We start from the raw sequence: 14,254 nt of genomic DNA, 5'->3' as shown, positions 1-14,254 counted from the left end.
AACCAGGAACGGGGAAATGGCTATGAGCACGCTGAATCTTCCACCCTTCATCTCTGTGGCAGCGGTGAAGGGTGTTGTTGTTTTAAGAAGAGCCACAACTGGGCTGTGGAGTGGCACAGCTCTTAAGAAACTGGAGACAGTACAGAAAGAGTAACGCAGGAGGCGCCTGGCGGGGCCTCTGACGGGCCGAACAGGCTGAGATCGGCGAGGAGGAGACCGCTGACTCCATGGATTATCCTACGCCCAGTAGGGTGAAGGTACTGAAGGTGAGCTCCAGAAAAGGGGCGAAGAAGGATGTACAGGTTTTTCTGTATTGGATGTATCCAAGAGGAGGCAGAAACCTGCATTCAAGGAGTGGATTAAAAGTGACTGCAGAAGTTGAAACCAGGTAGAGCTGGGGAGCTGTCTGAGTATCAGCGAGCTGTACCTAGGTAACCACGATCAACTGGGAGACCTTTTTGAAGGTTCCTAACTGAAGGATTTATTTGGACTGACCAAGAAGGATTTCGGATATCGGTACAACGCCTGTGGGTGCTGAACTCCCCGTAGCTGAATATGGTGTGAGGGAGGCGCCCCAGAAGAAATACAAAGGCCTAAAATAACAGGCTGACCTGTATGCTTGCTCACTGCTGAACATTTAGTTAAACTAATAATCAACCACTGTGTTATCCCAAACTTTTGGGTTGTTTTTATCAGAAAGGATGGAACGTATAGGCTGGAAAGCTGCATCTTGGGGAGGCAGACTTCGGCTGGAGGTTCGTGGCGTTGGGATTACACTTGTTTTCTGAAGGAGCTGACACATGTCCACCAAGCCAGCCCGACGAACCGCCTGAGAGGATGTACTACGGTGCAGAGGATGTGAAACCACCTGTTAGCAGAACACCAGAGAACATCTCATCTGATGAAGAAGATGAGGAGCGGAGGAAGGAGTAAGAGACCCACCAACAGCTGAGCAGAACGGGGGGACAGGTAGGAGACCTCTCTCACAAGTTGCAGCAGAGCTGGAAGATGTCATCACAGGTGCAGAGCGGGGACGCTGGTGCCTGGCAGATGGTCGGGTTGTGGGGACTCCGACTGATGAAGATGAGGATTTCTTTGTATGAAAGAAGGAAAGGAAAGAAATGTCTGTTTCTGGATCCCAAGAAGGGGGTGTTGTGAAGCATGGAAATATGGGATCCCAAAACCAGCCATTTATAGGGGCTGACTGGGATCTCATCGAAGGGGGTGTTGTGAAGCATGGAGATATGAGATCCCAGAATCAGCCACAAAGGGGAGACTCTTACAGAACAACAGCTAAATAAGGGAACATTGTGATATAACTGTGATTTATGATCAGATTATGCCATAACCTAATGAATGTGTTTGATCTAACCAAGTGTCTATTTCTTACATTCTTTAATGTTGAAACAGTGTAGAAATCAGAAGCGTGTCTCACTATAAGCAGTGATGGTTTGATTAATATAATGGAATGTCTTTTTTTTATTTCTCTTTTTTAATTCTTTGAATATATACATATATCAGTGTTTTTATGTTGTTTGAGATTGAGTAATATGTTACTGGTCTACTAGGGTGCAGCAAAGAGAATGGTAACTGTGTTCTAAGGGGTAACCACTTGAGGGCAGCACCTCACAGGGAGCTGTGAGTGCCTTTGGTTAACAAAACAGGACAGAAGGTTAAACAGGGTTTTGCTGCTATTAGATAAATGAAAATGCTTTCAGGGGGGGATCACTGGTTGATCCCTGGGTAGATAATGAATTACTGTACTAGAGGGTGATTCAAAAAGAGTTAAAATAGGTTAGTTTAGATTATGCCCTTAGAGGGTCATGGGGCTTTTTGGCTCTGTAAATAGGGTAGGGGAGTGTTGTAAGTCTGTGTGCACCGTGCTGAAATGTGGGGTGCATATGTCAGCAACTTTTAAAAGCTGCTGACATTCACTTTTCTCAAGTTCCTGTAACCAGTAGAGAGAGGTGAAAAAAGGGACAAGAACATGTCTGGGGCAAGTAAAGGTTACTGGGTGAGGAATGAGGAAGTGCACATTTGCGGAGGGGGGAGGACGTGGCTGTAATTTGTTTGCGTGGGTTAGAGTATGGTGTCAACACGTATGCAAAATTAAAGAGAGCTGTGATGTATAAATTGTACCTATTGGAAGTAGTTCGGGGGAGATTGTTGCGGGTATCTGCCTAGGTGCAATCCGGACATTAGTCCGAGCACGGGGGATGATTACCACGTAACTCTGGTTGAGTGGAATAACTTGGTCTGCTGAAGGAAGGACTGTTCTGATGGAATAATGGACTAAAGGAACTGCATCTTCTAAGTGGTGTACTGCAGACAATAAAAATAACATAATAAAGACAGCTACTTGTCTGTAGCTGTCGGTGTTCAGATCCAAAAAGGAGAATAAGGTATAAAAAAAAATGGTCCGTGTGCTACCCAACAAACAGCCAACGCTACAATAGTATGTATACTCGTAGCATGTGGATTGGACTTATATTGCATGTATGTAAGAAAACCAAACAAGAAAATCCCTAAAAAAGCAACTATTTTATGTCACTATGGACACATCGTTAATAATTAAGGTTAAAGACTAAACGTGGTATGAAGGTGTTCACATTTAAAGGCTCTTTCACATGTGTCCTGTAGATGGGTCTCTCTTTTCCCTCTATTTCTAGATTCAGCACATATTCGTCCGTAACGGATAGATTTTTGGGAATATGGCGGCTCTTGCTCGTAGAACTGAAAATGTCACTTCTAAATGTCAGTATTGGGAACTAACAGACAAAAATGTTTACAAACTTTCCACTCCCATCTTGTAAGAATAACTAAAACAGTAACTTTTGTCTCTACAGTCAACTTTGGATGTCGACACTCTGATTTGCAATAGTGAGACCACAGTTTTAGTTTTCCCATGCGTAAAAACATGAGCATATGCGTGAATTTGTGTCCATGTGGCGGCTATGCTACCAGAGCAACAGTGTGCGTGATCAGCAGCAAGGTGTACACCCAAATATGTAGATTATGCAACTAAGTCTTTGAAACAGACTCTGACGGACAACGAACTAGCATAACAACAACTGTGGAATCAAAAGATTACACTCTTAAATGTCAATACTGGGTTACGTATGGTTTCATGTGTGAATGATCCAATTTCCAGCTCCATCTTGTCAAAGCCAATGTCAGCTTTAACGGTCAGGGTTGCTAGACGATGAGGGTGGTGGTTATGCATACAGGAAGTCCTCTTTAGGTCAGAAAGTCCTCAGTGACCAACCACTGGTGTAACTTTCGCATCCTTTGAACCTTGCGTGGCCTTTATAGGCTGCATCCTTCGAAGGATGCAGCACCTGAATATAGACACAGCTTGTAAACATAGCATGTTAGCATGCTAAACTTGCTAATTAGCAGTGAACACAAGAAAGCTATTTGGATCTGGGTAAGTATCTGATGTGTTAGCATGGTGCTTTGTGATTACAAGTTAAGCCAAGGAGAATGTAATGTGTTTTACACCAGTTTGTTTCATGGTCACTGACATGTTTTGCTTAAAACCATAAATTTCAGTCTCACTGGCACTTCATTTCCTGCAGTCAATGATAAACAAACTAAAGAAAATCTTTCTAAACTTTCCACTCACATCTTGTCAGAACAACTAAAATCACAGTTTTAGTCTTGACTGTCAACTTTGGTTGTCAAGATAACTACATGATAGGTTTGGCGCTCTGATTTGCAAAAGTAAGACCAGTGTTTTAGTTTTCCTGTGTGTAAAAACATGAGCGTGAATTTGTGTCCATGTGGTGATTATATTTCAAGAGCAAGGGTGTATAAGCAAAATCCGTAGATTCGACCTTCCACACATGAACGTAATTGAGTCTTTAAAACAGACTCTGACAGACTAGAAACTAGCAAAACAACAACCGTGGAAGCTAAAGATTACACTCTTACACGTCAATATTGGGTCATGTACAGTTTCATGAGTAAATGGCAAAAAAAGAGAAAAAACTAATTTCCAACTCCATCTCTTCAAAACCACTGTCAACTTTAGCAGTCAGGGTTGCTAGAAGACGACATTGATGGTGATGCATACAGAAAGTCATCTATAGGTCAGAATGTCCTCATTTACCAACCATTGGTTTAACTTTCACATCCTTTGAACCTTGCGTGGCCTTTGTAGGCCGCATTCGTTGAAGGATACAACGCCTGAATATGGACACAGCTTGTAAACATAGCGTGTTAGCGTTCTAAGACTTGCTAATTAGCAGTGAATGCAAGAAAGCTATTTGGATCTGGGTAAATATCTGATGTGTTAGCATGGTGCTATATTTTTACAAGTTAACCCAAGGGGAATTTAACTGTATATAGCATGTTTTACAGCCATTTGTTTAATAGTCACTGACACACTTTACTTAAAACCATAAATTTCAGCCTCATTGGCACTAAAAGAAAAGTCAGGGGCTCATCGGTGTCATTAGTATTTATATTCTGGTGTGTTACGGTTTGTGTAACCACAGCTAACAAACACATCCATGCGCTCTAAACAGCTCAGCTCATAGAGAGTCAGCATGTCCAAAATCTCCAAAGCCTCTAACATGTGCTGTCCCTCTGATGTACTCATTCCTGATCCTATCCATCCTGGTCACTCCCAGAGAGAACCTCTGCATCTTCAGTTCTGCTACCTCCAGCTCTGTCTCCTGTCTTTTCCTCAGGGACACTGTCTCCAGACCAAACAATATGGCTGGTCTCACCACAGTTTTGTAAACCTTTCCTTTCATTTTAGCTGAAACTCTTCTATCACACATCACACCTGACACTTTTCTCCAGCCGTTCCATCCTGCCTGTACACGCTTCTTCACCTCTTTTCCACACTCTCCATTGCTCTGTACTGTTGACCCTAAGTACTTAAAATCCTCCACCTTCTTGATCTCTTCTCCCTGTAACCTCACTCTTCCACTTGGGTCCCTCTCATTCACACACAGATACTCCGTCTTGCTGCGGCTAACCTTCATTCCTCTCCTTTCCAGGGCAAACCTCCATGCCTCTAGCTTCTCCTCCACCTGTTCCCTGCTCTCACTACAGATCACAATGTCATCTGCAAACATCATAGTCCATGGAGACTCCTGTCTAACCTCGTCTGTCATCCTGTCCATCACCATAGCAAACAAGAAGGGGCTCAGAGCTGATCCCTGATGTAGTCCCACCTCCACCTTGAACTCCTCTGTCACACCAACAGCACACCTCACCAGTCTTACTGTCAGGAAGCCGTCCGGCTCCTGACTGGTTTGTTGTTTCTGCCCCTGTCAGGATGCTGTTTCAGCTCCTGCCTGGTGTTTGTCCCTGTCTCCCTCTCTCTCAGCTGATTACCTGCTGAAGGACAGACAATTGCAGCATGAGACTCAGCTGTGGAGTAATCAGCCAACACGATTCACCTGCCTTCCCCTTTCTGTTTAAAAGTCCTCTGCTCCCCTCAGTGTGTGTGGGAGCATCACAGTTCAGACCTTCCAGGACATGGCTTTCCCCTCACTCCCTCCGTTTTCCCCAACTTTGGACATTTGAGGATTTGTCCCCCTTGGATTCAGCTGTTTTTGGACATAAGTGGTTTTTCTTTTGTGGACTCGACTCCTTTAAAAAACTCAGAGTTTTTGGACTTGCCGAAGCTGTTTCCCTCCCTTTTGGAGGAGATTATCATTGTAGTGAGTACGTTTCCCTTGTGTGTAGATCTACTACTGAACTTTGGATTTTAGTTAAATAAACCAAATATTCACCACTACTCCTGTTGCCTGCCTGTTGGTATCTGTGCCTGGGTTCCACTTCCACCATTCCTGACACTTACAGTCCTCATACATGTCCTGCACCACTCTAACATACTTCTCTGCCACTCCAGACTTCCTCATACAAAACCACAGTTCCTCTCTGGGCACCCTGTCATAAGCTTTCTCCAGATCTACAAAGACACAATGCAGCTCCTTCTGACCTTCTCTGTACTTCTCTATCAACATCCTCAAAGCAAATATTGCATCTGTTGTACTCTTTCTTGGCATGAAACCATACTGCTGCTCACAAATGTTCACCTCTGCCCTTAATCTAGCTTCAACTACTCTTTCCCATAGCTTCATTGTGTGGCTCATCAACTTTATTCCTCTGTAGTTGCCACAACTCTGCACATCTCCCTTGTTCTTAAAAATGGGCACCAGCACACTTCTCCTTCATTCCTCGGGCATCTTCTCACTATCTAAGATCCTGTTGAACAACCCAGTCAGAAACTCTACTGCTACCTCTCCGAGACACTTCCATACCTCCACAGGTATATCATCAGGACCAAGTGCCTTTCCACTCTTCATCCTCTTCAATGCTCTCCTCACTTCATCCTTACTAATCTTTGCTACTTCCTGGTCCACAACAGTCACCTCTTCTACTCTTCGTTCTCTCTCATTTTCCTCATTCATCAACTCTTCAAAGTACTCTTTCCATCTTCCCATCACACTTCCATCCTTATCCTTTATCACCCTAACCTGCTGCACGGCCTTTCCATCTCTGTCTCTCTGCCTTGCCAACCTGTACAGATCAGTCTCTCCCTCCTTACTGTCCAACCTAGCATACAAGTCATTGTAAGCCCCTTGTTTGGCCTTTGCCACCTCTACTTTCACCTTACGCTGCATCTCCCTGTACTCCTGTCTACTATCTTCAGTTCTCTCAGTGTCCCACTTCTTCTTAGCTAACCTCTTTCTCTGGATCCGCTCCTGCACCTCCTCATTCCACCACCAAGTCTCCTTATCTCCTTTTCTTCCAGATGACACACCAAGTACTCTCCGACCTGTCTCCCTGATCACATTTGCTGTAGTTGTCCAGTCATCTGGAAGCACCTCCTGACCATCCAAAGCCTGTCTCAACTCTTTCCTGAAAGTCATACAACACTCTTCCTTTTTCAGCTTCCACCATTTGGTCCTCTGCTCTGCCTTTTCCCTCTTTATCTTCTTCACCACCAGGGTCATCCTACACACCACCATCCTATGCTGTCTGGCTATACTCTCACCTACCACTACTTTGCAGTCACTGATCTCCTTCAGATTACACCGTCTACACAAGATGTAGTCTATCTGTGTGCTCCTACCTCCACTCTTATAGATCACCCTATGTTCCTGCCTCTTCTGGAAGAAAGTATTCACTACAGCCATTTCCATCCTTTTTGCAAAGTCAACCACCATCTGTCCTTCTGTGTTCCTCTCCTGGATACCAAACCTGCCCATGACCTCCTCATCATCTCTCTTTCCTGCACCAACATGTCCACTGAAGTATGCACCAATGACAACTCTCTCACTTCTAGGGATGCTCTGCATCACTTCATCAAGGTCCAACCAGAATTTCTCCTTCTCCTCACACTCACATCCTACCTGTGGAGCATACCCACTAACAACATTGAACATCACACCTTCGATTTATAGCTTCAGGCTCATCACTCGATCTGACACTCTTTTTACCTCCAGGACATTCCTAAGAAACTCCTCCTTCAAGATAACTCCTACTCCATTTCTATTCCTATCTACACGATGGTAGAGCAACTTGAACCCTGCTCCTAAACTTCTAGCTTTACTACCTTTCCACCTGGTCTCCTGGACACACAGTATGTCCACCTTCCTCCTCTGCATCATGTCAACCAGCTCTCTACCTTTTCCTGTCATAGTTCCAACATTCTCAGTCCTAGACTCTTGGTGTTCCTCTTCTCTCTCTTCCTACAAACACAGCTTCCTCCCCTCCTTCTTCGACCAACAGTCGTCCATTTTCCACCGGCACCCTGTAGGTCGACAGCACCGATGGCGGTCGTTGTTAACCCGGGCCTCGACCGATCCGGTATGGAAGTCATACATTTGATTTGCATGTTTGATTTGGCCAAAGTTTTACGTCGGATGCCCTTCCTGACACAACCCTCTGTATTTATCCGGGCTTGGGACCGGCGCAATAAGACACTGGCTTGTGTCCCCTTGCGGCTACATTGCTTTAAGGGGTCATAAATTTAAAAAAAGGATCACTGTGTGCCTTCAAACCAACAGTGTCCACATACTTTTGGCCATTTATTGTAGTAAATATGGATAAAAATAGAGATAATATTCCCCTGAATACATAAAAAAGCCTATACAATCGATAGAATCATATAAAAAATGAAGGATTCCAGTCAGCTTGGTGGGCGGCAGCATCGACTCAGTTTTGGAACATCAGAGTCGTGTTCGTCTGTGTGGGTGCAGAAAATGACAAAAATAAAGGCCGACTCCGATTCAACATTCAGAAAATCCCACGTCATTGGCATTCATGAGCGCACAGGCAGAGTTTAAGGTGACTCAATCTGAATTGCAATGTCAGCACACTGTATGTGTTACAGCCCATGTTTGTAATTCGTATAAATTATATATATGTATGAATATTTAATGCATTTGTTTGAACCGGAAGTCACATGGTGCAGGAGGTTGCTGTTAAAAGCCGACAGCCATTCATCTGTGGGATGGCGTGTTGGAGCGGCAGCAGCTCGGCTGCAGGCTTATGCAGTTTATCGTGCCTTGTGTAAGTGGTGACACTGGTGGCGTTCGTTTCCTCATCGGACAGCTTAATCCTAAATATTTTTTTTGGACTCTTTTAACTTCATCGCTACAATAAACTTTTGAAAAGACATTTGGACCGATTGCTCATTTCGAGGGGGCAACATATGCAAATAGTCTGAGCTGGAGGGGACAGTTAATGCAAATTAAGCACATTTACAACACTGAGCTGAACCCACATCTCCTGTTGGCTGCTTCAAAACTTGTAAACGCCCCGATTCACACCTGCAAACAAAGAGTTCTCCTTCTGTTTGTTAGGATGTCGTCTGCATTTGTTTGTTGAGCCGGAGAAGTTTCACATCACAGCCTGCAGACGATATCAGCGTTTGGTTTTTACTTTAGTTTCAGTCATTTCTGTCTTCGATTCTCACCCTGAACTGCCTCTTTCAGTGTTTCTGCCTTTTGAAAAAACATATATTTAACTGGATCTGTAAATAAAAAGGTGTATCTGACATTAGACAACTGAAATCTACTTCTGTTAATGATAAAATTTCATGTTTTAATGCTTCTAATGGTGTTTTTCTTTGTATACTTCATGATGACAATTAAAATGTCTGTTTTTAAACACTCATGGATCACACTTGCAATAGGGTATATGCCCGAGCTAGACTGACGTACTTCTGCTAGATTCTCAAACAGCGTAACCACTTCCGGTCACTTGTGTAGCTGCAGAGTAGCTATGGCGTTCTTCACACGCTCACTCCAGGATGTGCCCATAATAATGATTAACGACGTAAATCGTTTTATTCAAGCATCGACAAAAGCCGCATCGAGTAAAAAAAAGCAAGGGATTCCAACTTTACGTTACAAGCTACATTCACAAGTACGAAGGCAAGACCCGAAACTGTGTTGTTTTTAAAATTAGCTAGCATACGTCGGAGATGACACGTTTTAGTTAAAATGATTTACATTGCAAGCATTTATTGTATATGTAATATGTACATTGGATGCATTTTTAATATGATCATGTGCCTGTCATTGTTGTACATTTTCAATTGTTATTTCCACTGTCAGTGTCAAATAAAGATCCTGATATGGGAGAAATATCTGTTAGGGCTGAATTATATGGAGCCATAATGCTGACAGTAAGTTTTGGCATTGAAAAATGTTGAATTGAAAGCGAAAATACAAACATTGAACTTTCAATCTTACTGGCAGTGTTTTCGCGGAGCCATAATGCTGACAGTAAGTTTTGGCATTGAAAAATGTTGAATTCAAAGCGAAAATACAAACATTGAACTTTCAATCTTACTGGCAGTGTTTTCACATGAGGGGCGGGGGCTAAGGGGGCGGGGCTTATAGCGAGAGAACGCGCTTCTTGGTTTTGAGGAAAGGGGACAGGAGCAGATTGCCCTGTACTGGCTAACGCCATTTTCGTTTGACCAAGCATGGATCAGAGTTCACCTCAGGGGCGGATTGAACGTTATGTCATTCGGTCGTTTGACAGAAGGGCCGGTCCAGATGTGGGCCGGTACGCTGGTATTTATTAAATAATTTTGATTATTGGGCACCCCACGCCCGTATAGCTTATAGGGTTAAGCAGGCGACCCATGTATAGGGGCTAGAATCCAACGCAGCGGCTTGGGTTCAATTCCTGCCTGCAGCTCTTTGCTGCATGTCACCCCCCTACTTTTCTCCCCATCTCCTGTCCCTCTTCACTGCGACTATCACAATAAAAAGGCAAAAAAAATAAATAAAAAATTTTATTTGTTAAGCTGCCAAAATATTCAAATGTGATTTATATTCTTCCATCTGCATATTATAGTTTTTTCTCGATGGTCTTAATGTGTGTTTCACAGGTAAAATGTTTGAAAAAGGATTTTTTATGGTCTGAATTGTAATCAACTCTATGAGCTGGGGGCAGGGGGGGATTCGAGTCGATTGCACAGGTGGGCTGGTCTGGTCCAAAAAGTCCCGGGCCGAATTTGACTCCCAATCCCGGCCCTGGGACTTCGAAAACGCCAGTAAGTCTGTTTCTCTTTGTCCGTATTAGTATATAATATTTTTCCACACAGAACCATGTGGCGTTAAAACCAATTTAGGCTTCATATTATGCTAATTTAGCAAACGTGCTAACGTTCTCTAAGCTAGCTAATGTAAAAGGGCTTTGACTCATTTCTACAGACACATTTCCACTTACAGGAGGGATTCTTCATCAACTTAAATATTAATATTATTATTCAATATTATTTATTAAATAACCCCTTTAAGCTGCAGTCAATTCCAGCCATTTTCAGTACAAAAAAATCGCTAATATTCTATTTGTAAATAAAAATATGACGAGAAATACAGGGAATATTGGACGCGCATCGCGAAGTGCATTTCCTCGAAAATGACCTATTCGTGGATCATATACCGTCTTCAAGACATGTTTTGGACAAAATATTTTACTGGCTTGTTTCGTCTGGATGTCCAAGGTTGGATTATGGCCATTTTTTGTGGAATATTTTCATCTGTGTGTAATAATGAACCCGGAAATGTGAGTCGCGCTGTGTACGATGAAGCCGTGTACAGAGAACGGATGGATGGATATTCATTGTTTGTCGGACAAATGTGTTTATATTACCCGCTGTGGTAATCACATCTGAAAGTGGTTTATACTGGCGGATTCATGAGAATCTAAGCTTTCCATCGGCATATAGTGTTTGTATAATCGCGTTTGCAGTTTCAAACATTTAGCAAATTGCTTATGCAGATCTCAAAGTGTACTGCGGGCGGAACACTGAAGCGCAACTGAAGCGCAATGGGTTAAATAACTTAAATATTATTTCGCCACAACTTAGCCCCTCCAGAAAAAGGCAGGTAAAAATCCTTGATTCTGTGGGCTAAATCCTTGATTATGCATTAGCTAGCTTAGAGAACATTAGCACGTTTGCTAAATTAGCATAATATGAAGCCTAAAGTGGATTTAACGCCACAAGGTTCTGTGTGGAAAAATATTATATACTAATACGTACAAAGAGAAACAGACTTACTGGCGTTTTCGAAGTCCCAGGTCCAGGTGAACTCTGATCCATGCTTGGTCAAACGAAAATGGCGTTAGCCAGCACAGAGCTGGCAATCTGCTCCTGTCCCCTTTCCTCAAAAACAAGAAGCGCGTTCTCGCGCTATAAGCCCCGCCACCCCTAGCCCCCCGCCCCTCACGTGAAAACACTGCCAGTAAGATTGAAAGTTCAATGTTTGTATTTTCGCTTTGAATTCAACATTTTTCGATGCCAAAACTTACTGTCAGCATTATGGCTCCGCAAAAACACTGCCAGTAAGATTGAAAGTTCAATGTTTGTATTTTCGTTTTCAATGCCAAAACTTACTGTCAGCATTATGGCTCCATAGAATTATTATTATTATTATTTACCTTGTGAAAAACCGAATGTCTCGGTCTGAGTGGGCAAAGCGATGGATGCCAAACCGCTGCCTCAATGTCATCCTCTCCATCTCTTCCCTCAAGTGCTTGATCTCCTCAATGAGTGATCTATTTTCCTCCAGAGCAAGATCAACCACCGCAGGATCTGGGAGAGAGGCGTTGTCACGGTGACCGGGAGAGTTTACGCTCGCTGCTGCCTCCTCCGGTGCATCCTCGGGCTCCGAGTCCACCACCGCTACCGCCGGTCGCTCTGTTCTCTGCCAAACCCCCGGTCTTTGTGGGGGTAAGAAAAAAGAGTTCCATTGAAACAGCGAGGGCACGACTCCTTTCTTCAAGAGCCGCCGCCCTGCTGTGTCACGGAAATCATCCGGAGTAAAATGTCGACTGCAAACCCGGGTACGGTCGGTGATCGTGAAGTTGTCCCGGCGAATAGCAACTTTCCACTTTCTTCTCGTCTCGGGATCATCAGGCACAGAGTGAAAACTAAGAACAGAATTATATCGACTGGATGCCTGACACAGTGGAACAGAACAATGCTCCGCTGAAGTACTATTTACCACTCCCTGCAGTTTCATTTTTCGCACTTCGCCATTTTAAACGAGTGACCGGAAGTGGTTACGCTGTTTGAGAATCTAGCGGAAGTACGTCAGTCTAGCTCCGGCATATACCCTATTAACGTGACAATATTGGACAGTTTATCCAGCAAATACACAACAAAATGCCACATTAATGAAAGAGAAATTCAATAGAAATATCCCTGAAGGTACATTTGTATTGTTTATTTATGAATTTGACATTAAACACAATCGATGTCACACAAGAGACAAAAAAATAAATAATCCTGTCTCCGAAATGCTCCACCGCAGACTTGACTTGAAAATGTAGCCATCTTGATTCATATATAATTCAGATTTTAGAGTTGTGTCAGTAACTGTCGAATTTAAAAGCTAATCTGGATCTAAATGTGCTAATCTAAAGGTGAATCAAGTCCTGCAGACTAAGAATGTGGTCTTTTGTTGATCTAAACAGATTTAAATTCATTTTAATTTAACTGAACAGGCAAAACATGGAATATGTAGGAGGGTATGTTTATTTTCAGTGTGCAGAATAAAGGCTCTGCAATTTCTACAAATGTTTTAATAATTTATTCTACATCTGTGGGCTGGCTGCCCAACAACTGCATTGTCATCAAAAATTCATCAGCTAGTCACACGATGCTAACAATACCTACCTTAGAGTTAGCTAACAGCTTATGGTATGTGACATTTTTAACACCAAAAGAAGAAATGTCGAGGTCACTCTGTTGTTTTAAACTCGTGGAAGAGCTTTAAGGAGCATATTCGCATCGTAAACATTTAAAAGAGTGCAATTAAGAGGAGCTAGTCGATCATTTGTTTTGCTAGTAAACTGTTAGCAGGAGCTAGTTAGCTTTCTAGCTCTTGAAAATCATTTATTTTAGCAATAAATACTCGTTTAAACCTCAGATAAAATACGCAAGATTTGGCCGGCCAAATTAAAAATATACTTCTATATATGTCGGTAAGAAAAACAGTTTTCTTTGATGAAAATAGTCTGCAATTAGCAACGGAGCATGTGAATAACATGATAAGGGAGACGACATTTCCCGTTACACCACACCGGATACGTCACCGTAGACATAATATGAACATCCGGGTCATTCAGCAAAAGTCTGATGTTCCAGCCATAGATATATACAAACACTAGATGGCTCATGAGCGCTGTCAGCCTATGGGGAGCGACGTCGCCACATGGCGGCCATCTTGGGACAGGGCTGCTCGATCACTCATAACATTAAAGTCAATGGAGCATGGATTTTTAAAATCACTGTAGATTGCTCAATTTTCAACCGATTTTAGAACAGCTTGGTTTGTTATAAACGTCAGAGATGTACTTCTTTTACTGCTTACATAAGAATAATTAAAACCATTGAATTCATATAATAATGAACACAGATATCATCTTTTTTCAGCATAAATGGATGTAAATGTAATTTTATTATTTAGCATTGCACTTCTTTATTACTATCAGCTTTCTAATGCACAGATAAAAACAAAGCTCAGCCAAAATCAATGCACAACAAACAGAGATGTTGTCTTTTCTTTTCATGAACCTGGTGCCTGCATTACCCACAATGCATTTCGGCTGCAGGCTAACTAATCCAGGCATAGATGTATACAAACAATAAGTCTAAGGTCTCAATCAAAGTCTCTTAACAAGCAAATAAATACAACCACAACCACAAAGAATGTAATTTCACCTAAAGATTCGGTTCTCGAAAAACGTTGGTCTCAGGAAA

The 14,254-nt window shown here is 42.7% G+C and overlaps 1 protein-coding gene across 1 annotated transcript; it reads right to left on the bottom strand.

Moving 5' to 3' along the window:
* Window positions 1-983: 983 nt before the first annotated feature.
* On the bottom strand, window positions 984-12,512 carry LOC110971414 (THAP domain-containing protein 1-like). The gene is made up of 2 exons (XM_051955533.1): window positions 11,929-12,512; window positions 984-1,074 (listed from the first exon to the last, which is right to left on the bottom strand). The coding sequence occupies exons 1-2, from the start codon at window positions 12,510-12,512 to the stop codon at window positions 984-986; spliced, it is 675 nt and encodes a 224-aa protein (XP_051811493.1).
* Between the last annotated feature and the right edge of the window lie 1,742 nt (window positions 12,513-14,254).

Source organism: Acanthochromis polyacanthus, chromosome 11 (assembly GCF_021347895.1).
Source record: "Acanthochromis polyacanthus isolate Apoly-LR-REF ecotype Palm Island chromosome 11, KAUST_Apoly_ChrSc, whole genome shotgun sequence".
Lineage (NCBI taxonomy): Eukaryota > Metazoa > Chordata > Actinopteri > Pomacentridae > Acanthochromis > Acanthochromis polyacanthus.
Note: the sequence above shows the minus strand (reverse complement) of the source record. Positions and strands in the feature narration are given on the sequence as shown.